General features: G+C 55.1%; 1 protein-coding gene across 2 annotated transcripts in view; it reads right to left on the bottom strand.

The window, feature by feature from the left end:
* Positions 1 to 23,254, bottom strand: part of PPP2R2C (protein phosphatase 2 regulatory subunit Bgamma) — a 128,149-nt gene that overhangs the window by 27,188 nt on the left and 77,707 nt on the right. For both annotated transcript variants that reach the window (XM_004770526.3, XM_004770527.3), the window contains exons 2-5: positions 22,800 to 22,897; positions 20,580 to 20,745; positions 18,338 to 18,450; positions 13,446 to 13,623 (exon numbers count right to left, since the gene is read on the bottom strand). In XM_004770526.3, the coding sequence (XP_004770583.1) occupies positions 13,446 to 13,623; positions 18,338 to 18,450; positions 20,580 to 20,745; positions 22,800 to 22,897 (555 nt within the window). The remainder of the gene's footprint in view (positions 1 to 13,445; positions 13,624 to 18,337; positions 18,451 to 20,579; positions 20,746 to 22,799; positions 22,898 to 23,254) is intronic.

Raw genomic sequence — 23,254 nt, 5'->3', positions numbered from 1 at the left:
TACAATTAAATACGGGAGTCAATAAATCCATTTTCTATTAGGATCAGGAATTCTGTTGCTTGCAAAGAAAGTATCCTTGGCAGATACTCTAGAGCCCAGAGAGGATAAGCAACTTGCCCAGGATGGCTCAGCAGCAAGTAGTAAATCTACATTCCCAGCCATTGCTTATCGTCTACAATAGCAAATTCAAACCTGTTGGTGTAGCGTTCAAGTCCCAGCACAGTCCTTCTCCACCTCTCCGGCTTTGGATCCAACTGGTCCCTGAGCCCTAAAGGTGCTTTCCTCGCGGACAGTGACATCCTGGTCTCTGGTGTCCCCAGTCCTGCATGGGGGCTCTATCCAGCCTGTCCCCTGTAGCTGAAATGCCCTCTCCTCCCTCTGCATCTGTGTGTGGGCCCTGGAATCAGAGCCTGGGGTTCAAATCCCAGCTCTGCCACCTCTTCCCCATGCAATCAAGGGGAAGTTCCCCAGCTCTTCGTGCCTCTGTTTCTTCATCTGTAAAATGGGCCAACAGTTCTAACACAGTCGTACTGTTTAAACTACAGGCGTCCAAGCCCCTTGCTCACTGCTTGACACATCACAGAGCTCAGTGAGTATCAAGGACATTACTGCTTTTTGTTATCTGGAAAATACCGATTGAGACTCACCTGCCCTCAGCCCTCCCTCCTCCTCCCACCCGCAGCCTCAATAAAGGGGCATTTTGTGACTTTTGCAAACAGGAGAGTTTCTAAAACAACACAAAAAAGTGTAGAAGCTGAGTGACCAGAAGCACTAAGGAGAGTCTGTGTGCTCACACTCAAATACTGCTTCTGGAAACATCTCATTAACCAGAAACTTAGAATCACATAAAAATATAGAGGAGAAAGGAGCCTGGGCTGGTTTCCCAGGAAACTGCGGTTTTCTGGGACAATAAGAAGAAGAGATTAAATCATAAAAAATGAGACTGAACAGTAAGAAAAAGCTGAGACTTCTGTGCTGCTAATTCCATCCTCATCCTTCAGGGGCTAAGCGCCTACGTACTCCTGCTTGGGAACGGCTTCAGCTTCTCCCCCAACCTTAAAATGGTGTCTGGGGAAAAGGTGCGGCCGTTTGTGAAATGTCAGACACGTGAGCGCAGCACCTGTCTGATGCTTCTGCTCGGGGGAACTAAGTCCTCTCTGCCAAACTCGGGCCACAAAAGTCCAAGGAAGCTTGGGGACATGGAAATGCCCAGGCCTCAGGGAATCCAGCTGGGCTTGGAGACCCAGTGCATCACATATTAGGGGACACATGTTTGCACCGTGTTTCATTGGGCTGCGACTTCTGGGGGAGCAGGAGTCGGTGGGATAAGGTGGAAACACCTTGCCAACCACTCCAGCTTCCCTTCTGGGGCAGGGTAGGAGGACCTGTCCACGGGCACCACGGAACTCAGGGCAGCCGCGTCCTGATTGCTTTTCCCGAAGAATGGAGGGCAGAAGTGACAGGTGCCAGGCGTTCCTCCCCACCCCCAGGCTGAAAAGCTTTGAGGGTCAGCATGAGGTGTGCCATGGGAGCCTTGCTTTTTGTTATCTGGAAAATACCGATTGAGACTCACCTGCCCTCAGCCCTCCCTCCTCCTCCCACCCGCAGCCTCAATAAAGGGGCATTTTGTGACTTTTGCAAACAGGAGAGTTTCTAAAACAACACAAAAAAGTGTAGAAGCTGAGTGACCAGAAGCACTAAGGAGAGTCTGTGTGCTCACACTCAAATACTGCTTCTGGAAACATCTCATTAACCAGAAACTTAGAATCACATAAAAATATAGAGGAGAAAGGAGCCTGGGCTGGTTTCCCAGGAAACTGCGGTTTTCTGGGACAATAAGAAGAAGAGATTAAATCATAAAAAATGAGACTGAACAGTAAGAAAAAGCTGAGACTTCTGTGCTGCTAATTCCATCCTCATCCTTCAGGGGCTAAGCGCCTACGTACTCCTGCTTGGGAACGGCTTCAGCTTCTCCCCCAACCTTAAAATGGTGTCTGGGGAAAAGGTGCGGCCGTTTGTGAAATGTCAGACACGTGAGCGCAGCACCTGTCTGATGCTTCTGCTCGGGGGAACTAAGTCCTCTCTGCCAAACTCGGGCCACAAAAGTCCAAGGAAGCTTGGGGACATGGAAATGCCCAGGCCTCAGGGAATCCAGCTGGGCTTGGAGACCCAGTGCATCACATATTAGGGGACACATGTTTGCACCGTGTTTCATTGGGCTGCGACTTCTGGGGGAGCAGGAGTCGGTGGGATAAGGTGGAAACACCTTGCCAACCACTCCAGCTTCCCTTCTGGGGCAGGGTAGGAGGACCTGTCCACGGGCACCACGGAACTCAGGGCAGCCGCGTCCTGATTGCTTTTCCCGAAGAATGGAGGGCAGAAGTGACAGGTGCCAGGCGTTCCTCCCCACCCCCAGGCTGAAAAGCTTTGAGGGTCAGCATGAGGTGTGCCATGACACCTTCCCCTCTGCAGGGGGGACCTGTACCTCAGGGGACCTGCTACAAAGGATATCTGAATTGTTTCAAGCTTCTGAGTCTTTCCAGTGGTCTGTTTCTGGCCATAACCTGCCCTCCCGACCCACTCAACATCTAAGCCCTCTTCCTTTTCTCACCTCGGAATGTTCTAGAATGTAGCTCAACAGAGAAGGATCGGAGGTGTGACATGTGAGCTCCAATCACTCTGTGTCCACCAAAACCAAGACTCTTATGCACCCAACCACAACTGTTTTTCTGTTTATGACCATCGTGAGTCACCGGCCACCCACATTTACTCAGTGTCTGGCTTGTAGAGAGAGAGGCCGACGCTCGTGAGAATCTGTTCACCAAGATGGAAAGACTGTGCATCCCTGGGAAGGCAGTGCAGTGGGCGGCCCAGAAGCCTCCTCCCCTGGCCCCCAGGTGCTGCTCCCTGACCCACAAGGGGCCCAAGGCCAAGCGAACGGGTACGGCCTCTTTGCTCAAGTCCGGACTACATGCTTCCTGCAACCCCGTGGTCATGTGACCTTCCTGCCCCCATGGTCACGTAGCCTTAGAAAGACACTTGTCACGGGTTCAAAGCCACTCCGGGAACTCTGTATGGCCTCCTCTTAAGGTCCTTCACTAGATCTACAAGTACTCTTTCTCTCAGTGAGGCCACATGTGCACACGACAGGGGATTTGCAAAAGTGGATGAACTCCCCAGCTCGTCGGGGGCCCCTGAGAACTGGGCCAGGGGTGCACAAGGAGTGTCCCACCCAACTCAAGGGGAAGAAGCCCTTACAGGGAAGGCGAAGCACAGGCTCAGGGAAAGGCCAGGCCAGGGGGGCAGGGGAGGGGGTCCCTGACAAGGGCCATTAGAAGGGCCGCTGCCCAGCAGCGCGTAGGAATCCTTACAGCATCTGTGCAAACGCTCCAGAGCACTGTGGAACCCAGGAAGCACACTGCGCCTGGGTTTCTGTGAGGTTCTCAGGAAGTTTGCCTTCCTTAGGTCCCCACTGCATTCTGCCCACAGACCTGCTCATGCTTGGCTTTTGCGCCTTGTCCGCCCCGTGGGCTGGCCACTGGCACGCTGGCCACTGGCACGCTGCTTCCCGGCTGTGACCCCTCAAACCTCTCCAGCCGTAAGTGATGTGTACCCTGTCCCGTGGTGGAGGACATGGTGGGGGGGCTCAGGAAGGAAGAGCTGTGCTCTTGGGTCTTGGCAGAAGGGGCCCAGCCCAGGACTGACTGAGCTGGTTTCCACTGTCGACAATCCGCCCCCGTGATGGGGGCAAAGCGGAGCAGGGGTGAGAAGTGCACACTTCAGGCCGGGAGGGGTGTGTTCCCTGGAGCGCCAGGGTCTAGGGGGAGGTCTCTAGCTCCTCACAGCTTTGGGGTCCTGCCCCATATCTTACAGTGAATCCCTTTTCCTTCTGGGCCCAAGTGTAAACGGGCAGATCGCTCTAGACCCAGGGCAGGCAGATGTCTGTAAAAGGTCCGAGAGTCAGCATTTTAGGCGTAAGAGGCAGTAAGATCTCACCTCGACTGGTCAGCGCTGCGGCTCTACAGCAGAGCGGGTGCGGACAACATGCATGGGAGTGGCCCTTAAAATGCGAGCAGGTGCTCTGACCCCCAGGGCTGTGCTTTGCTGGCTGCAGGCCCAGAAAAAGGACTGTGGTCTTGCTTTTGTAACAGTAACCTCCCGTCTTGACCCCCTGCAGGACCAGAGTGAGACAGAGTCCCACTGGCCTGGCTCCTCCCTCCTGGGCCTGGCTGTGCCCTGTGAGCTCTGGTTCTTGCAGAGAGGAGTCAGCAAAGCTCTGAAACAGGCTTTTGTCCGCCCTGCCCAGAGCAGAGTCTGCAGCTCCTGCTGTCAAGGACACTGCAAGGTACTCCAGGCGGGCTTTCTGCTGTGTCATCAGGTTTATAGGGATTTTTATAGAACCTCCTTCATCGCCTGCTGCCAAAGGGCCATGGCTTTTTGGCAGCCAGCCAAGGTCACATTGGTCCCTGGGCCGCATCACCATGATGTCCCACTTGGAGGGTCCCTGAAGTGTCGGGGAGAAGGTCACTGCAGCTCAGTGGCTCTCATTCCTCTGAGTTCACCTCTCAGCCTGGTTCCCCCTACACTACTGGGGGGTGGGGGGGGGAGGTGGGCACAAGTGCCAAGGGCCATCACTCATCCACGGCCAAATCTCCCCCCGGCCATGAGATCAGTCAGGCCCATGAAAACGACAAACATCACTGGTTTATTTGGGAAGGAGCTCAAGTGAGGAACAGGGATGGAAACCATCCCGTAAACATCAAAGAAGCACACAGATACGAACTAACATCACGGCAGGCTTTAGGGACAGCGCCATGACCAGGGACTTTATAGAGATGCAGCCGCTGAGGCTGGAGACCCAGTCCACCCCTCAGAGAGCTGCTGAGTGCAGCCCCCAACCCTGCACTGCCGGTCAGGTCCCTCGCATCCCTGTGGGAAGGACCACCCATCCTCCATGCCCACGAAGGAGGAGAGAGACCCCAGGGCCGGGAAGTGACGTGCCCAGGGTCATGGGTGGGCCACCTCAGAGCAAGGACAGAGTCCTGGCTTCCTGACTCCCAGCTCGTGCTCCTCGCTGCGCCCACCCTTTTCTGGCAGGAGGGCATCTCCACACGATACGCAACCCCATGGGCAAGGCAGCTGGGGCACACTGGACTGGCTCATGACCTGCAAGGGGGGTGCTAGTAGTGTGGGTGGGAGCGTTCAATGAGAAGGATACAGCCTTGGGCTCCACTGATTCAACTAAACAAAGTGTGGTTGATCTAGATGTCTCAGCAGGAACATGCTCTTGGGATGGGGGAGACAGTTACCATGGGGATGAAGCAGCCACCGCACGAGGACGGAGGCAGTTCTGCCGAGAACCATGCCATGAGAAGCCTCCCCCACGGGCTCTCCAGGGACACTGGAGAAGGCCTCCTGCCCATGAAGGCAGTCTTGTTGGGGCACAGCCACCAAAGCTATTTTTCTTCCTTTTTTTTTTTTTTTCAGCCAGTTTTCTCCTAAAGATGACCTGGCTACGGACATGAGCTAGAAGCCCTCTGGCCAAACCACATCAGATCCTGGAAAAGGTTCCTGGCAACCTTGACCTCTGTATGAATTTGCTGCAGGCTGCCACAGCGTGGGTGGCTTAAACAATAAATTATTCCTTTCTAGTCCTGGAGGCTGGAAGTTCAAGTTATCAGAATGTTGCCTTCTTTAAGGCTTCTCTCTGTAGGGTGTAGATGGCCCTCTTTTGCCCATCTCCTCGCATAGTCTTCTCGCTCTCTCTCTTAACCTCCTCTTCTGGTAAGGACAACAGTCACAAGGGATTAGGACACCCCCCCCCCCATGGATTCCTTTTAGCTTAATCACCTCTTTAAAGAAAGACCAAATACAGTTACATTTGAGGTCCTGGGGATAGGACCCCAACATATGAATTTCAGTGGGACACAATTCAGCCCATAACAGGCTCCTTCCCTTCTCTGCTCAGAACCTTACTAACTATGAGGGTGCAGTCCTGCTTGGAGAGAAGAGCCAGATTGTTGGGGCCACAGGGGGCCATGGAGAGGGGCTAGTCCATGTAACCATTCACGCACAAGCCCGCTAAAGCCCTTATGTGTCTTCATGTGTCAAGTCACCAGCCAGCCTATGTGATTCCCACGTTCCGAGCCAGGGAAGAGAGCACTAAGTTCAGAGTCACAAAGACCAGGGCTTAATAGTCCAGGCCCACAGTACACAGCTGTGTGACCCTCTGGACAACTTCTCCACCTCCCTGCCTCTGCTTTTCTCATCTGCAGAATGGATTGATAACATCTGCTTAGCAAGACTGTGATAAGGATTTAATGAGAGGGCATTAAGTCAAAGGCCCTAGCAATTAAAGTAAATAAAAATGACTTTGACATATGATTTTTTAAAAAGGCCCTAGCCCAGTTAGTACTTTCAGCAATAATTAAAGTTCTCTAAATCAGAATCAGAGTCTTTCTCTCCCTCTGGGAAAACAGGAAATTAACCAGGTTGCCAAAAGTGCAACATATGCCCCTCCTCCCCGAGAAAATAAGAACTTAAGGCTCTGTGTTGAATGGCACGCCTTCTTTGGCTCCTAAGAGCTGAGGGAGAAACCCCAGACAGGACAGATCTGGGAAGCACACCCAGGAGGCTGCCTTCTCGTGGTTACTGAGAGAGGGCAAACCAGAGCCTCTCCTGACCTCCCCTCCCAGGGTTTCCAGCCCAGCAGTGAAAGCAGAGGACCTCACAATGCTGTCCCGCCGGAGCCCCAATGGGGCAGGATAGGAGACAGGACTCCGGGCTGGGGTCAAGGGTGGAGGAATTTAATCAGGAGCATGTCTCAGAAATGCCATGGAGGCCCATCAGGAGGAATCAGAAGCACAGAAAAGGTGCACATTCTCATCACTAGAGCCTCTGTTAGGAACACACAGCTGCCACCGCCCATGCACTTGGCCACCTGGGTCAACTGTCACCTATGTCACCATATGATCCCCACTCTGTCCTGCTGTGGGAGAGCGCACGTTTTCCCTTAGGATGTAAAAGTAAAGCCAGGAAACATCATTGTACTCATGGGGCTTCTCAGAGCTCATCCCCACACCACCCACAAAATGACAGCCCCATGAGGCGAGCCACGTATGGGCTAGAGGTGGAATGACAGCAGCTGTGGCAAAGGCTGTGGCTCTCCTCACTGCAAGGTTGTGCAGGGATGCGTGTGCATTCTGCACCCAGAGGTCCCGAGTCTGAATCCAAGGCCCTGCCACTTCCCTGCTGGGTAACTCTGGGTAATTACTTGCCCTTCCTGTGGCTTTGTTTCCTTGTCTATAAAAGGGGGATGTGAATGAGGCCTACTCCACAGTGTTGTCAGGAGGTTTAAAGAGACTTGGCATAAGCGATGTGCTCAGAGCTGTGTTGGGCACAGAGTACGTCTCAGTAAGGGATGAGGGTGATCGTGCTGTGCAAGGTGGTGGGGGGAGGTGGTGGGGGGAGGTGGTGGGGGAGAGCACCCACAGCGCTGGTTGCCCATGAAGTCAGCACCATGGACAGCTGACAAGCCCTCCCCGCAGGCCCCGCTGGAAGCCCAGCCTTGCTGAGCCCCCAAGCAAGGGTGTGCTGGCAAGAGTTCACCCACATGCTTTCTGGGTGGGAAACAATTTTGGGGATTCAGACCCAGGGCATTTCTGAGCACACATTCCTGTTCCTTCTCCGTAGAGTGGAACTACGGGAGGATGTAACAAGGCAGCTTCTAGGGTGCCTGACAGCAGGTCAGGGCCAGTGTGAGTTGAGTCTGAAGTCCACCAGGCTCTGTGCTCCCTGATCCTTCCACCCTCCTAGCCCCCACCATAGTCCTCTCCTTTGTTCCCTGCATGGAGAACACGCTCAGCCCACAGGCGGCTGAGTGTGGACCGAGGTTTGGAGGCTCTGCCTGCCCCTCATGGCCACACCATCCCGCCTCATTTCAGGACCTGCTCCATCAATGGCGATTAGAAATTTGCTCGACCAAGGCTTGGCACAATGCAAGCTTCCACCATGAGAAATCGGTCAGGGGGTAGGAAAATCCATTGAACCATCTTCACAATTCTCCAAGTGCTAAAAATAAAGCAGTGGCCCATCAGCTGAGACCCTCTGTGCAATCTGTTACCTTTATTTAAAAGGCATCAAGTTCCAGAAAAATCACTCAGTGCTGCCTGTCTCCAATGTTGGTATTACAGGATGTGAGAAGTTGTTTCAACAGATGTGGACACAGCGCCGGGGAGGAAAGGGGCTTCAACAATCAGAGACGACATGGCAATTCTGAGAGCCAGCCTCAAAGACCTAAGGAGCTTCTGTTTAGGGGGGAAACACTGGCCACCTGGTAGGCCTGATTACTGCCAGGCCTTTCACAAGCATGACTTCTTTATTCCTTACAAACATCCTTTGGACGAGGAGTTTGGCTCATTTTACACTGGTGGAAATCGGTGGCCAAGGAGGTTACACAATTAATCTGAGCACAGGTCTGCCAGACCTCAGAGCCCAGACCGCTGCTCATTTGTGCCCGGGGTCTCTGAGCCCCCCCGAGCCCAGATTTACAAGAAGGTGTCTACATCCTAACACCACATGGACACTGGAATTCCTCCATCCAAAGTCGTTGTGTACAACCATTCCTAAGCACCTACTATGTGCCAGACCCTGCCTTATGTATGGGGATACAGAGACGGCTCAGAGGGGGTGTGCCTCATCTCAAGCGTTTCTCCAGAAAATGGGTTGAGGAGGAAAAGCCCAGTGTGACCAGGTAGTGTGGGCTCAGAGGGGCTCTGACAGCCGAGGAGGCACACAGAATGGGCAGAGCAGAGGTGACCTGGTGAAGGAGGCTGTGAGTCACGCTTAAGGGCAAAGGGGAGCCAGCCAGGCTACAAGAAGGAGAAAGAACAATCCAGAAGAGGAATAGCAGAAGTCAGAGCACCTCTCCCCTTAATCCCCCCCCAATAACATGAAGGGAACCCCAACGGCCTGAAGGTGTGGTCAGGCCTGATGCACAGGAGCCTAGGGAGGCGGGTAGGGGCCATTGCTGAGGGATTTGGACTTTCTCTAGGAATTGATGGGGAGCCACTGACACCTTTAAGCCAGGGCCTGACACGCTCAGAGCAGAGGATCTGATGAGCCACTCTCCTAGCTCTGTGCAGGGCCAGGGGGGTTGGGCTGTGTAGGATCCAGGCAACGGGCCAGGCAGGAACCATGTGGCTGCAGCGGGGCCTTGGCAGCGATGGAAAGGAAAGCCTGATTCCAGAGCCATCCAAGGGGAGGAAGGAAAGGGCTTGGCACCTCCTTCCATCTTGGGGGCGAGGGAGAGGAAGGAGGTGCCTGGCACACACACGGAAGCTCCATGAGCACTGGGCTCCCTGCCTCTCCAGGCACAGCAGCCAAATCTCAAATTAGCAACAGAAAGGTCTTCTGAGTCCGCTTCTTCACTATCTGTTCGCACTGGTCCAAATAACACCCACCTTCTCTCCTTTATTAAGAATCTCTCAAAACCTTTGCTAGAGATCAACTCTGCTAGGGTGGAAAGTATTTTAAGAAGGTAGTTCCGCAGCAGGAGATTTTGGGGGATCTGAGCCTGAACCACAGTGCCCACTGGGGCAAGTCAAGACACCAGAGGGCAAGAGTTAAAGGACGGTGAAGCCCCTGGCCCAGAACACCTGGCCATGTGCTTTGCCCAAATGGGGTCTCCCAATTTGGAGCCATTCCTCCCACGTTGGAAATGAAACACCTTTTCTAGTTACTTGACAGTGCAAGACCCATGTCGTGGTGGCAGCCCACGGTCCCAACACCTTTTCTGCCAGGACGCCGGCCTCCGCAGTGCGGGTACCAGGCTCTGCGTGGGGCCCCTGGGGCTCATCATACTGGTGGCCAAGCAGCAACAGGCCCCAGGGAGTGCCAAGTGCACCATGGCTCCCTGACAAACCGGTCTCAGCAGGGGAGGTTTCCACAACCACCGCAGGGCCCAGGAGACTCCCCACTACCCCTCCACTTAGCCCACACCTGCAGCCCTGCAGATAAATGGGGCTGGAGAAACTATGCTTGGTGGTCTCCCAGCACAGGCCAGCTGCTTGCATGCTGGGTAATGTACTTGTTTATTACATGAATGGTTTACTGTCTGTTGGCTCTAGGAAGGCAAAGTTCTTTGTCTATCTAATTCAAAGTCAAAGAGCCTGGCATACAGTAGGCACTCAATAAATACAGTGGTGAATGGCATTCTCTCCAGCATGTGGACAGGGCACAATCCATGTGTTTAAACGGGGCAAGGAGGCACCGCTGGTCATAAGGACTCAGGAGGACCGTGCCTGCCGTCCTGAGGTGGATCAACCCTCTCTTCTTGTTCACAACTAACCTGTTCCAATGTCCTGTGGCTACCTAAGTCTGAAAGATGGTTATGATATGGCCCACTGCCCCACTACTCCACTGCCTCCTGCCCACAGCCAAGCCCCTGCCTGCTCGTTGCTGCTTCCCCCCAGATCTCTTCGCTGGGCTCCTGGGCTCCAGGCTTGCCTGCTGGAATCCAGTCCACCCAGGACACACACACACAGCTCTCCCACCGTCCTCACCTGCCACACCCTGCCTCGCCCACCCTTGCCCACCACAGCTTGTATGGGTGCTGCCCTGCTCACAGCAAGGGTGATGTTCCCGACAGAGTCCAGAGGCCCCCACGGGCAGGGCCGATTTTCTTTCATTGTCCCTGTGTCCCTGGGGCTCAGCATGGGCCCGGGTCAGAAGAGGCACCAGGAATTAACGGCTAAATTAAAGGGAACACTATCCCTTATACAGCTGCGGGCCTTATAATTTGTAAAGGGTGAGGGCATTCACAGTGTTACCGAGTTCTTACAGCAGCCCAGCAGCGTTATTCCGGCCTGGGGCATGTCCCCAGCCTGGTCCTATGACAAGGGAGCCAGAACTCCAGGAGAGTGGCCACAGCAGGTGGCCCAAGGGCAGGGCAAACACCCTGGGTCCAGGCCATGGAGGCCCGAGAGTGAGTCCCAGCTCTGCCCCCGTCAGCCCAGCCCCCAGTCTCCCTGAACTTCTATTTCTGCACTGCACAATGGGGTAATAATGGGCCACTGCATTCAGCTTTCACATCAACACCAAGGTCAAGTGAGACAGCAAAGGGAACATGGTTGAGTGCTAGGAGGAAGCGCTGAGGACAGCCCGCAACAGTCCCTCAAGTCCCGTGCCCACCCAGACCTAAAGCTGCCATGTGACCTATTTTGTTCTGCTAGGAAACTGGTCAAAACCTCAAACTTGGCAGGGGACGTCTCGATGTGACCCACCACAGGGACCCCCAACTGCTGGGACAGTGCCTGCTTTTCCCAAGGGACCCCTATAGTGACCTCCTCCAGCACCCTTGATTCAGGCCTGACCAGTCAGAGCACTGTATCCCACCCCCACAATAGTCACAGGTTCAGAGGTGCCCTTGAGGCCCCCATCAGAGCCCATGGGGCGCCATCTGGGGGCTTGGTGGGACAGGTTACAGGAAACTGGTCTCTTTCCTCTTGGACTTTATTCTGGGAGGGCAGGGCATGTGCTGTTGGCCCCAGTTTGCCACCATGGGGCACCTGAGATAAGCCAGAGCAGAGAGCAGATGCAAGAAAAGCAGAGAGAACCATCTAATGGCATTGTTTCAGCCCCTGGCTCCAGCTGTGCCTGAAGCCTTCTCATGATCCACAAGTCAGTAAATGCCTGTATTTGACTGAGTCAGCAGGGATGAGGCGTTCTAAGCCTTGCAGCCAAAGGAGTCCTGACCCACTGAAGCTCTCAGCACTGGGAACAAGGGCAGGGCCCACTGGGCTTTCAGCCTGAATGGAACGTCAGGCAGATGCCCAGCCCAGCTCTCTCCACCAAGCCAAATCTGAACTTCCATTCCTTCTGAGCAGCTCCAGCCTCAGGTTCTCCTTGAACTCTGGGCCCACTGCAATCCACTTCCACCCTCCTGGCTCAGAGCTCTCCACCCTTTCGGGGCAGGAAGGAGACAGATGTTTTCGTTTCCTGACACCAAGCACCAGCTCTGTGCTCGGCGCAGCTGGGAAGGGCTCACTGAACGCGCCCGCTGCAGTCCTAGCGGGGAGGGGTCCATGAGGCTCACAGGAAGCTGGTTACTTCCCAAAATCAGCGAGCTTAGGGGGAAGAGTGAGACTCTTGCAGAGGCTCACAGTGACCGCAAAGCCCCATACCCACCCGTGGGGCTCAGGGAAGAACATGTGCTTGTTCTCTGTTCCTGTGAGCCCCCTTTCTCCCCGTTCCCAAGGTCTCTCTGCCCAGTGGCCTCCAGCCAGCCCCTGACTCTCAGGGGCCATTCTGACCCTCAGAAGCCATTTGCTACCCTCTGTCTCACCTTCAAGTCCTCCAGACAGCTCCTTCCTGCTCCCACACGCCCTCCCGGCCAGCCCTGGCTTCTGCTCTGATGGACACAACCTACTCGTGACCTTAGGTAAGGCAGCAGCAGTAGCAGGCAGGACGCCCCATGCTGGGAGCTCCTGGTGGCAGAAGCAGCCCGGTGCCCAGCACAGAGGGGACACTTGGGAGACTGTCAGCTTGCATGACAGTTCTGGGGTGGGGGGGGTGCCTCCTACCCCGTTCCATTGCACACCTGGGAGGCAGACTTCACAAAAGGCAGCTGGACATAAAGGTTGGAGATGGGGAGTCAGGGGTTTGGGGTGCCAGGGGCTGGGTCGGACACTTGCTATGTGTGAGCTCTGAGTGGGTTAACTTGGGCTCCCTGGGACTCAGTTTCCTCATTGATACAGGAAGTCATGAGAGCACCTACCTTCCGGATTGTTGTGAGGGTGACATGAGTTGACATGAACACATGCTGAAGTCAGGCGCAGAGCCCCACTGTGTAGGATTATTATTACTGGTCTGCAAACAGTGACACGGTAGCAACCTGCCTGCTTTGTCCATGGGGGCTCCTCCCAGGCTTGTGCTTGTGTACCAAGTTCTTTCTTCACCAGCCAGCAGGGTCTAGAGTCCATCCTACTGCCCTTAGCTTGCCTAGATATAGGGCACCTCCAGGCAGGCCCCCCTCTGACCCCCTCCAGCTGGGCTCCTGACACCTCGACTATCCCCCTAAGCCGGGACCCCCAAGGCTGCTCATCACACACTCAGGCCCCTGCCTTGGGCTGCAGGGAGGAGAGTCCAGAGCAGCCTCCGTCTGACTCTCCAATGGGTTTGCCATCCCTCTTCTGGGAGGACAGACCCCAGAACTCTCTCTCCTCTGGGGTCCCCGAGGCGGTCCCAGAACGACAGAGAACACAGCCATCCAGAGAAGGCAAGGGGTCAAATATAACCCTCAACAGCCATGGATTTAGAGTTTTCATAAATCAGTTCATCAGGATTCCAGATCGGGGCCTCACTTGCTGAAGAAACCGAGTAAAAGCAGAACTGAGCCAGCACCCCCCTTCCGGAAGCCCCCTGAGAGATTGTGCGGGAAAGGATACTGAAGCTCCTGTCGGTGACAGCCAGGTGCCAGAGGTTGATGCGCAGGTCATCTGCCGACATGTACGTTTCACAGTCGCTGTTGACGGAGATGGAGTTGATGTGGTAGGTGTGGCCGTTGGCGAAGACCCTCCGTGGGCTCACCTCCACCATCAGATCCATGGGCTTCAGCACAGGCACCTGCAGGGGAGGGGGTGGGCTGTAGGATGATGAGGTGACGGGGGTCCAAGGCAGAGACGGCATGCCGGGGCTACACGATGACAACCAGAGGCCAGGAGTGTGCTTGTGGGTGTCCATCCTGCACAGGCTGGGAACAGGCAGCACCATGTGGCCAATATTTTTCACCAACTAGCCCTACAGGAAAGCTTAGCCTCCCAGGATTGGTTCTGAGTCGGCTGCGGGACATTAAATAAGAGGCCAAACCCCTCAGCACCCCAGATTCCTCGCCTCTGAAATGGAATAAGAAGATACCATGGCAGCCCCCTCCAACAATCCACCATTTTTGTTCCCCTTTCACAAGGAAGTGACTGTGGAGGCAAGAACTACATTTCCCAGCTGTCCCTGCAGTTTGCTGTGGCCATGTGACTGGTTCTGACCAGTAGGATGTGAGCACAGTGACACTGGGCACGTGGGCCTTCTCTGCCTGCTTTCCCATTCCACTGCTGGAAGGTGAGGACCTGAGATTTTGGAGTGAAGGCCGTGGGATGGAAGGAGTCTGCGTCCTTGCAGGAGGGTCTTGTGTCCACCAGGAACACCGACCCTGGGCCTTCCCATAAATGAGCAAGACATTTCTGTGTGCTGCTCCCTGTGATGCTGGGATTATCTGTTAGGGCTGCTGGTGTTAGCCTCATGCACACGAACTCCCTCCAGAGAGGGTGGTGTGAGGAGTCCCCGGGACAGCATCACATCCTGTGTCTTGGCTTCCCTCCATGACCTCTGCCTGAAACGATCACCCTCTTTGAACACCAGGTTATGCTGACTCGTCCTGCTACCTGCCAGGCTCCTGGGCCTGGGGCAGCAGTTACCAGGGAGAGTCCCGGGAAGCCAAGCTGAACTGAGCAAGGACACACAGGGGCAGACGGGCTGCCAGCCCTCGGGTGGGAGAGAGAAAATAAACCGATGCAGAAGGGAGCACGTGTGCGCGTGTGTGTGTATGTGAGCAAGAGTTCACATAGCACAGGTGCTATGTGGAAAAATAAAACAGGTGCAGGGTCGGGTGACAGGGTGGCTGGAAAGGTGCCAGGTAGGAAGGGAAATGAGGAGGGATCGTAGGAGCAGGGCTGACGAAGGCTGTGTGGCTCAGACTTGGGCTGACATGGACCTGACAATCTCCTCCCAGTGGACCTCTCCTGATTGCCCGTCACTCTTAGGCTGGGCCAGGGGCTCCCTGGAGGGGCCACAGTCTATCATAGGCCTGGCCCCACGACGAGGCTGCTGTCGTATTCCTGCAGTGGCCTGTCGTATTCTTGGGGTGCACCGTGTCTTCTCGTGTTCATCTCTGTATGACTGATGCTCAGCCCAGGATCCTGCACAGAAAGGTCCCGGGGGAATGAGTGGGCAGGTCAGTGAATAAATGAATGGGGTGAGTCCCTTGGGCTCCCCAGGGAGCTTGGTGCTTCAGTCAGGGTGCGTGAGCCTTAAATGTTCCTCCTCTGGCACAGCACAAGGGGACCCAGCACAAGCCTGTGCCAGCATGTGTGCCTGCTTGTGCACATGTGAGTCTGCATGCGTGTGCATGAGTGTGGGTGTGTGCAAGTATGCATTTGTGCAGGTGTAAGTGCGGGCATGCACATGGATGTGGGTGTGTGATGCGTGAATGTGGGTGTGTGGGTGTGCACATGTGTGAACATGAGTGTGGATGTGTGCAAAATCGGTGTGCATGCTTGCCTGGCTCTGGGCCATACTTGTGTCGCTGACTCTGGGCCTGAGCTTCTAGGAACTCTACCTGAGATGAGAGCGGGTGGTGTGACTGGGCCTCTGCTTTGCCCATGCCCCCCCCCACCCTGCGTGTTGAATATTCTAGGCCAGCTCTTAATCTTCCTTCCTTTTCCTCAAGTCACAGCCACCCGCAGGTCCCCTGGACTCTCTCATGTCACACCCGTCTGGAGAAGGTCAGAGCATCACTGGCCCAGCAAAGTCTTAGATCTCAGTCTGCCTCCCCTCCTTCTGGCAACATCACTTCCCCTCCTGGCAGCCTTGGCCTCCACCCAGGGCTCTGTCATTTACTGCCATCCCCAAACCATATTTCAGAGTCATTAAAAGAACAAAGGAGAAGAGTGAAAATAAAAATGCCCTGAAGTTTTGGGTGTCTCATGATTAAAACGATTCCTCTCCCCCAACCCTTCTAGAAGCCACAGTCTAGTCAAGGTGAGAGGCAGGACAGCAGACATCTAAACACTAAGGACAGAACATTGTGGATACACAAGGCCAGACTGCACAGAAACAGGGTGAGGGTTTTTCCGTGGCTTGTGTAGAAACAGCTTCACAGAGGAGAAAGCTAATAGGTTTTTTTTTTTTTTTTTAAGATTTATTTATTTGACAGAGAGAAATCACAAGTAGACAGAGAGGCAGCCAGAGAGAGAGAGAGAGGGAAGCAGGCTCCCTGCTGAGCACAGAGCCCGATGCGGGACTCGATCCCAGGACCCTGAGATCATGACCTGACCCGAAGGCAGCGGCTTAATCCACTGAGCCACCCAGGCGCCCCGCTAATAGGGTTTTAAAGGATGAATAGGAGTTCACCAAATCAACAAGGTAGAATGACTCCGTGTCTTTCTCCCTGTGGGGCTGGGCACTCAGTCTGACCCAGCCCACCTCTGAAACCCAGGGAGCTAGCATGGGACCCAGGGCATAGCAGCTGGTCAGTAAACAACAGTGACAGGCTCCAGCAGGAACAGCTTGGATTCAGTAAAAAACTGCACACGGCTGGGTGGCTTGGGAAACACAAGAAGAGACAAGGAAGAGGTGAGAGGAGGAAAGACCCAGATGCCCCTGTTCTTTCTCCCTTTCCCCTCCTCCAGCCTCAGCGGGTGGTTAAGGGTCATCTTGGGATGTGAGTGAGATACAGAGCAAAGTCTCAGATGCTGGGAGGGAAATAAATGGATTCCCGCGGGCCACCGGCTCTGCCGCAAACGCCAAGCCCATCAAGTGGTGATAATTGCATCCTTCCCACCAGATGAAAGCCTCATAAACTTCCTGGGGGCTGGGGGAGACATGGGAGGGAGCACGTCACTCCCATTACTCAATGTGGAAGCTAATTGGCCTCCTGGCTTTCTCAGAATTTATTTGCACAATTTGCCAGTCATTTAGAGGCTGATATGCTTAAACATTTATTTCTTCATCTCGGGACCAACATTGATTACTCTTTCATATTTACGACGATTCCCTGCACACGTCGTCAGCGTATACACTGAGCTGCTTCAGGGAAAGTGAGTCCTCATCCCCATTTTGCTGGTGAGGAAACGGAGGCATGGGGCAGGGCCCTGCCTTCAGCCGCCTGACCAACCACAAGTGGACCTGGGAGCCGTTGGGGAGCCCGGGAGAAACGCTAACAGCCCCACGCCAGGCCTTGCCACTGTCCTCTCATCCCCAGCCCCCCGGGGGAGTGGTGCACACTCAGAGTCGTGAGTTGGTCCCCCTCTCCCAAGAGGACAGGCAGCTTGTGCGATGTGACCCAGGCTTTTCCGATCGGCCAAAACTTGGAAATCAGAGCTGAAGAGAGGTACCTGTGAGGCTCACTCATGGGACTCAGGCCGCCTCCTCAGAGCCAAGCTGGTCCCAGGAACAGGAGACACTGAGACCCAATCCTGCCCCCGGGCTCTTTGTTTCGCTGAGCGCTCCCCATGCCCCAAGCAGGGCTGGGCACAAAACTGGTGCTCAGTAGGTGTGCAATGTGTAAATAAGTCCAAACAAGCCAGGTGTCAGCATCCCCTTCAGCAGACACGAGCAGAGCCCTGCCATGTTCCAGGCTCCGTTCCGGAAGCAAGGGGCAGACAAGGTGGCCTGGCTATGCTCCCTGCCTGCTGGAGATGGACAGGGACAGACTTCTACGGAATCTTCTCGCAGGACACCACTGACCATCCCCACTGCTCTCCCGGAAGGCTGGGACCTCGCTCCCACATCACCGAAGAGCCTGGGATGCTGATTCTGGAGCCAGACTTTCCTGGGTTTGGATCCTGGCTCTCGTTTCATCTGTCAAATGGTGTTGATAATCATGTGTCCTGTTTATAGGACTTTGGGGAGGACTGAGGTACCATGGGTTGAGTGCTTGGAAGATTCATGCTGGCCACAGTGCTTATGCTCGTACCAGACCATGAGTCAGCGGACTCACAGAGGCTGAGTGCCTCCCAAGGCCACACCGGCAGCCAGTGGCCCAGGCAGGACTGGAACCCAGATCCTGGGACTCCAGAACACTCTCCACTGTGTCTCACAGCCTCTGGAAGAAAGAGGAGTTCTTTTGCCTTTTAATCACGTGGGAACGAGTGTTTGCTTTGGCATGGTCCCGCAGCTGAACCTTCCCAGCCTCTTTTCAAACAGCCCTCTTTCCCTCTGAGCAGGCGGCAAGAATCACCTATTCCAGGCCTCTCTCGGCCCTTCAGCAAAGGGCTTGGAATCCATGAAGTTCAGCCCATGGGTTCTCCAGGACACGCATCACCCCACCTCATCCCCACATCACTTCTGAGAGAAAGAGAATGGCCTCTGCTTAGCTCATGAAGAGCCCAAGGCTAGAGCCAGAGAAAAGCCTTCAGCCTCCCCACAGGGAAGCAGCCCAGCCAGGACCCGAACCCAACTCTGGCTCAAATCTCAAAGGCCCCTCAAGTCCTAAAGTCTCACTGTTTCACATATGAAACCCACACTGCTTCCGGCTTGCCAGAACCTCCCGCGTTCCACATCTTACCTGCAGTGACGTCACCGTGGACAAGTCCTTAAGCTTCCCTTCTTCATCTTTCAGGTTATATCCCTCAGGCCTTTTATCTCGTTCCGTGATCTTCCATAGTTTGATAGTTTTATCTTTCAAAACAGAGCAAATGCAATGAGACGCATGACTAACACCAGCACGGAGCACAGTTCAGGAGATGGGGTGGCTGGGGATTCCAGTCGTGGAAACCCATACAGAAACAGGGGCCAGAAACTAAAGTACTTTGGAATGCTGAGCCCCCCACATTGAGAACAGCTGTTCTGGAAAGTCCCACAGCTCTGTGATGGACTTTATGGGAATGAAGAACAAACTTCTGTTAAACCACACACACACACACACACACACACACACACAGAAAAATAAATAAAAACATAGAGCGAAGCAGACTGCTGGCCATGCTGCAGGTGGGCCTTGTCTAATCAGTTGAAGGCCTTCAAAGGCCTGACACGCCCTTCCCCACCCCCGAAAAAAGAGAGAATTCTGCCAGCAGGTGGCCTTCGGACTCAAGCTGCAACATGAGCTCTTCCCTAGATCTCCAGCCTTCCACGCAGCCCTGCAAATTTTGGGTTTTCCAGCCCCCACAATCATGTGAGACAACTTAAAATATCTCTTTCCATATATCTTATCTGTATGTACATGTGTATCCCTACCTACACAGCTACACACCTACACACACACGCACGCGTGCACACACACGCACACACATGCTTATCATATCGGTTCTGCTTCCGGGACTGTAGCCAAAACAAACGGCCTTCTCCGCGGGAGAAGGAAGAGGGAGACAACTGCCATCATCAAACCCTTGTAGGTACCAAGGACATGCCTTTTGAAAGGGTGCAGGTGGAATTTAAACCCAGGGTCAAGAAGCTCCTGAAGCTGACCTTCCCTCCAGAGGGACAGGAGGAGAATAAAACATCCCACTCCCACCGTTAAAGGAAAGGAGCACGCATGTGCAACTCCCTGGCACCAGTCCTGTTCTAAGCCACCCTGTGGCTTTTCGTCATTTCGTCCAGTCAGCGCCCCCACGAGGTAGGAATAACCATGGCAACGCAGATGAGGAAGTGGCAGGGCCGGGATGTGAACCACGCAATGGACTCCTGCCTGAGCATGGCCCAGGGCCAGGCGCCCTTAGGGGGCTTGGTCCTGCACCTGGGCACAGTGAAGGATGAGAGCAGCAGGAGCCCCAGAGGGCAGGCCCGGGGTCAGGAGGGGCTGGCGGGGGTGGGAGGCAGCCAGGACTGACTGCGGGAGGGCCAGCAGGCTCGGCGGAGAAGTCCGCAAAGGCTCAGTGGCAGGTGACATGCACTGGAGGTCTGAGGGAGGAGGAGGGGCTGGCCAGGTGAGGGGCAGACAGGGCGGCCTTCAGGCGCAAGGGTTGGAGGGGTCAAGTCCAAGCAGTCTCGAGGATGCCTGAGCCGCTGCACTAAGTCTGGGCTCTGTCAGGGAGGACAGGTGGCGTCACCGTGTGAAGCTCACGCACGCTGCAGCAGGGCTGGCTGGCCTCAGGGTCCTGGCCGTGTGGCCTCCATGTCACCCCGACCACAATCCGGGGGAGCTGTGTCCACCCCGCTGCACAGGGGAGGGAACCGAGGCCCAGGGAAGCAAAGCCACTGCCCCAAGATCACAGGGCTGGGACAGAGTCCAGACTTGTCCTCCCACCACTCAGACACCACTGATGACAGGGGCGAGAGATGCAGGAGGGTGAGCAGGGGGACACCGAGCCTCGGGCCCCAGCATCCAGGCCCTGAGTGGGACACATCGAAGCAGGAGTCTGGCCAGGAGCCTCCCTGGAGCCTGGGCGGGGGTGGGGGAGTGGTGCATGCATCCTCCCTGGGGCAGAATGGTCAAGTGTCCAGCCAGGCTTCTGAACCCGTCCTCCTGCGGCTGCCCACCTCATGTTCTGAGTGACAACCCCACCCAGGGGTGCTCTGGGATTCCAGAAGTTAGGTCTGCCTCCTCGGTTGGGAATGCCACGCTCCATCCACCTCCCAGGAATAGTAATGACAGAGTTGCCCCCGACCCAGCCAGCTGAAGCAGTGCAAACAAGCCCCACACCCCCCACGGGCCAGGGCGGAGGAAGCCACGAACCTCATGGCTTGGAATGTTCCCACTGCTCAAGATGCTCTTTCAGAGCTCTGGGGACCTAGAAGGATGCTCAGTCCAAGCGAACTGGGAAAGAGCACCAGAAAGCCGGTGCCCCACCCCCACGCACGACCCTCACCGTTGGTGGACAGCAGGGAGTGGGCGGCATTGTGCTGCGGAAGCCACTTGATCTTGTTGATTTTCTCCTCTATCTCCAGACTCTTGAGATAATCGAACTCAGGCTCATGGCTCTGGAAGGTGCTGTAGACGTCATACTCGCCTTGGCTGTGAGGCGCATTTTTACTCTGCGAGAAAAGCCAGACAAGGGGGCGTGAGCTCCAGGCCCGCAGGGGCAGGGGTGAGGGGCATGCTGACCACCAGGAGCCCGTGTCTCCACCAGGGCTGGGCGATCTGACGTCAGGGTCGAAGGGAACTCTGCATTTTAAATGACCAATGACTTGGCGCGTGGCTGTGGCAAAGCCCCATCTCCTCCTCAGTCCAGCAATCAGGGTGGCTCACATTTACTAAGCACCTACTATGTGCAGGGTGCTGAGCTAAGTGCTTCTCCCTCTCTGTCTTGTTCTATCTGCATGACCCCTCTGGAGTGGGCACAGCCATTCTCCCCCATTTTACAGATGAGAAAGTGGAGATTCGGAGGTGAACTGACTTCTCCCCTCAAAGGCCATGCATCCCTTGTGCGTCTGAGGTCTGTCTGACACCATGGCCAAGGCTCTGGTCTGCTCTTCCAGTCCAAGTGTCCAACTTGGTCCTGACTCATGGGATGCATGCATCTTGGAGCAGATTTTCACACAGAGGTAGAATATTCTGGAATGTCAGACTGGGGCCAGGCCATCATCCCCGCGGCTTTCCTCCATGGGTCCATCCTGGCTGAGGTAGCAGAGCTCCCAATAACAAGGACCCTCGTGATAGGGCCCTCCAAACAGTGAGGTGGGGAGGCGTCGTGGGCACAGGACTGGCCTTCTCTGTAGACATGTTCAGTGGACATAGTGATACAAAGCTTTAGCCAGACATGTAACCCGCCCGGGAGCAAACAGAGACAGTCAACCAGACAGAATTTCAAGTTCCTGCTGATTTTTTCTAAAAGCATCTATTGCTATATTTATACACCTGTCCTGCTTCTGGCAAGCTACTGTGTTTTTGCCTCTAAGTCCCTTCAGCTGCCATGAGCGCTGTCTATGACTAAGGTCACAGGGACCAGAATACAGAAAAAAATTATGGGAGAAAAATTCCAAAGTCGAGAAACGTGCATCTACCCATTTAATTTTCTTTCCACAAAAAGGAGGCTTGGCTTTGCAATCACCAGTGGGCGACCCGGGTCCTTCTCGTGAAATCGGCATGCTCCGGCCACAGGCCTGTGCTCGGGTAACCGATTTTCCGCCGTCTGTTTTTCATTAAGTGTCCTGGCTAAGTTAGGTCATACCCTCCGAGCTTTGGTCTGCCCGTCTGTGACGTGAGGGCTCTTACAGCACCTAAAGGCCCCACTGGGGTTGTCGTGAGAGGGGTTACGGCAGGCGGGAGGGAACACAGAGAAATCAGACCTTGAGGAACACTCTGGAATGGAACGGGGCAGGGATGTATCTGCAACATCTCTCCTGCCCCTTCATCCCTCTCCTCCCTACTCTCCCTCTCAACCCCCCCTTCCTCACCCCTTTCCTCTCCCTTCATCTCACTCCCCTTCCCCTCTCCCTTCCCTGTCCTCCACCTCCTTGGTGCGCGCGCTCCCGTCCTCAGCATCGAACCCTTGCATGTGTTTAGTGTGTGGGTCACCCCTCTCCGAGGCACGGTGTATGTGACAACACACGGCCTTGGTTTCGGCCCCTGGTCTTTGCTCACTAGCTGGGCAACTTCTCCAAGTGTCCTCATGTGTAAAATGGGTGTCGGCCCCCACCCTCTGAGGCGGGCAGTGGAGAGTCAATGACAAAAGTGTGTAGAGAACACAGCAAGGTAACCGCACATAGTAGGTACTCAACAAATGGGGGCCTTTTATCATGATGTTCTCATAGCGGTTCAGAAACAGTGCCCCTAGGTGGGTTGTTCCAGGCCACCCCTGTCTGACCTGAAATTCTGCCGGACAGCAAACCTCGTAAGGGCGAGGCCTGAGGCTCAGCCAAGTCACCAACCCCAGCCTGAAGGCAGCCCCACGGCTCCAGAAAACGCAGTCTTCCTGTCCCCCCCTCCCGCTGGCCGGGACACCCAGGCAGAGGGCAGCAATCAGAGGCTTAACCCAGGGCCACAGCTGCCCCTGCCTGTTCTGAATGTGTCCAAGTCCAGGACAGAGCCAGCAAAGGCCCGAGTGGGGTGTGGCACCCCCTCCCACCACCACCAGGTCCCGCCGCACCTCCGGTTCCCGCTGGAAGATGACAACCCGGCCACCCTTGTCGCCTGTGGCCAGCAGCTCTCCGGTATGGTTGAACTCAACAGTAGAGATGATATCGGCTGTGGGGAGTAAGGAGAGACAGGAAGGTGTGGCTCATTAGGACCCCAGTACTGTGCAGCTCAACAGAATAGCCCCCCCTCACCAGAGCCTGCATCCATGGGCTGGGCCACCATCCAGAAGCAGGGGCCCGAGGGTCAGGAGTTCTAACGAGAAGCCGAAGGTCCCTCTGTCCCCTCCCCGCTGGCTATGGGATGGAGACTCGTTCGCAGGCTTGCTTCCCTCTCTCTCCTTCCTGCTTCCTTCCTTCTTGCTCCTCCTTCCAGAAGCAGCTTGGGGGTTTCGTGTGCTGACCAGGTGAATGGGCCACAATCTGACGCTAGCCCTACTCTGGGGTCCACTGGGGCCAGCTATGGTCA

The sequence above is a fragment of the Mustela putorius genome, unplaced genomic scaffold (assembly GCF_011764305.1).
Source record: "Mustela putorius furo isolate JIRA1106 unplaced genomic scaffold, ASM1176430v1.1 tig00000083_pilon_pilon_pilon, whole genome shotgun sequence".
Taxonomy (NCBI): Eukaryota; Metazoa; Chordata; class Mammalia; order Carnivora; family Mustelidae; genus Mustela; species Mustela putorius.
This window is presented reverse-complemented; position numbering and strand designations above follow the sequence as displayed.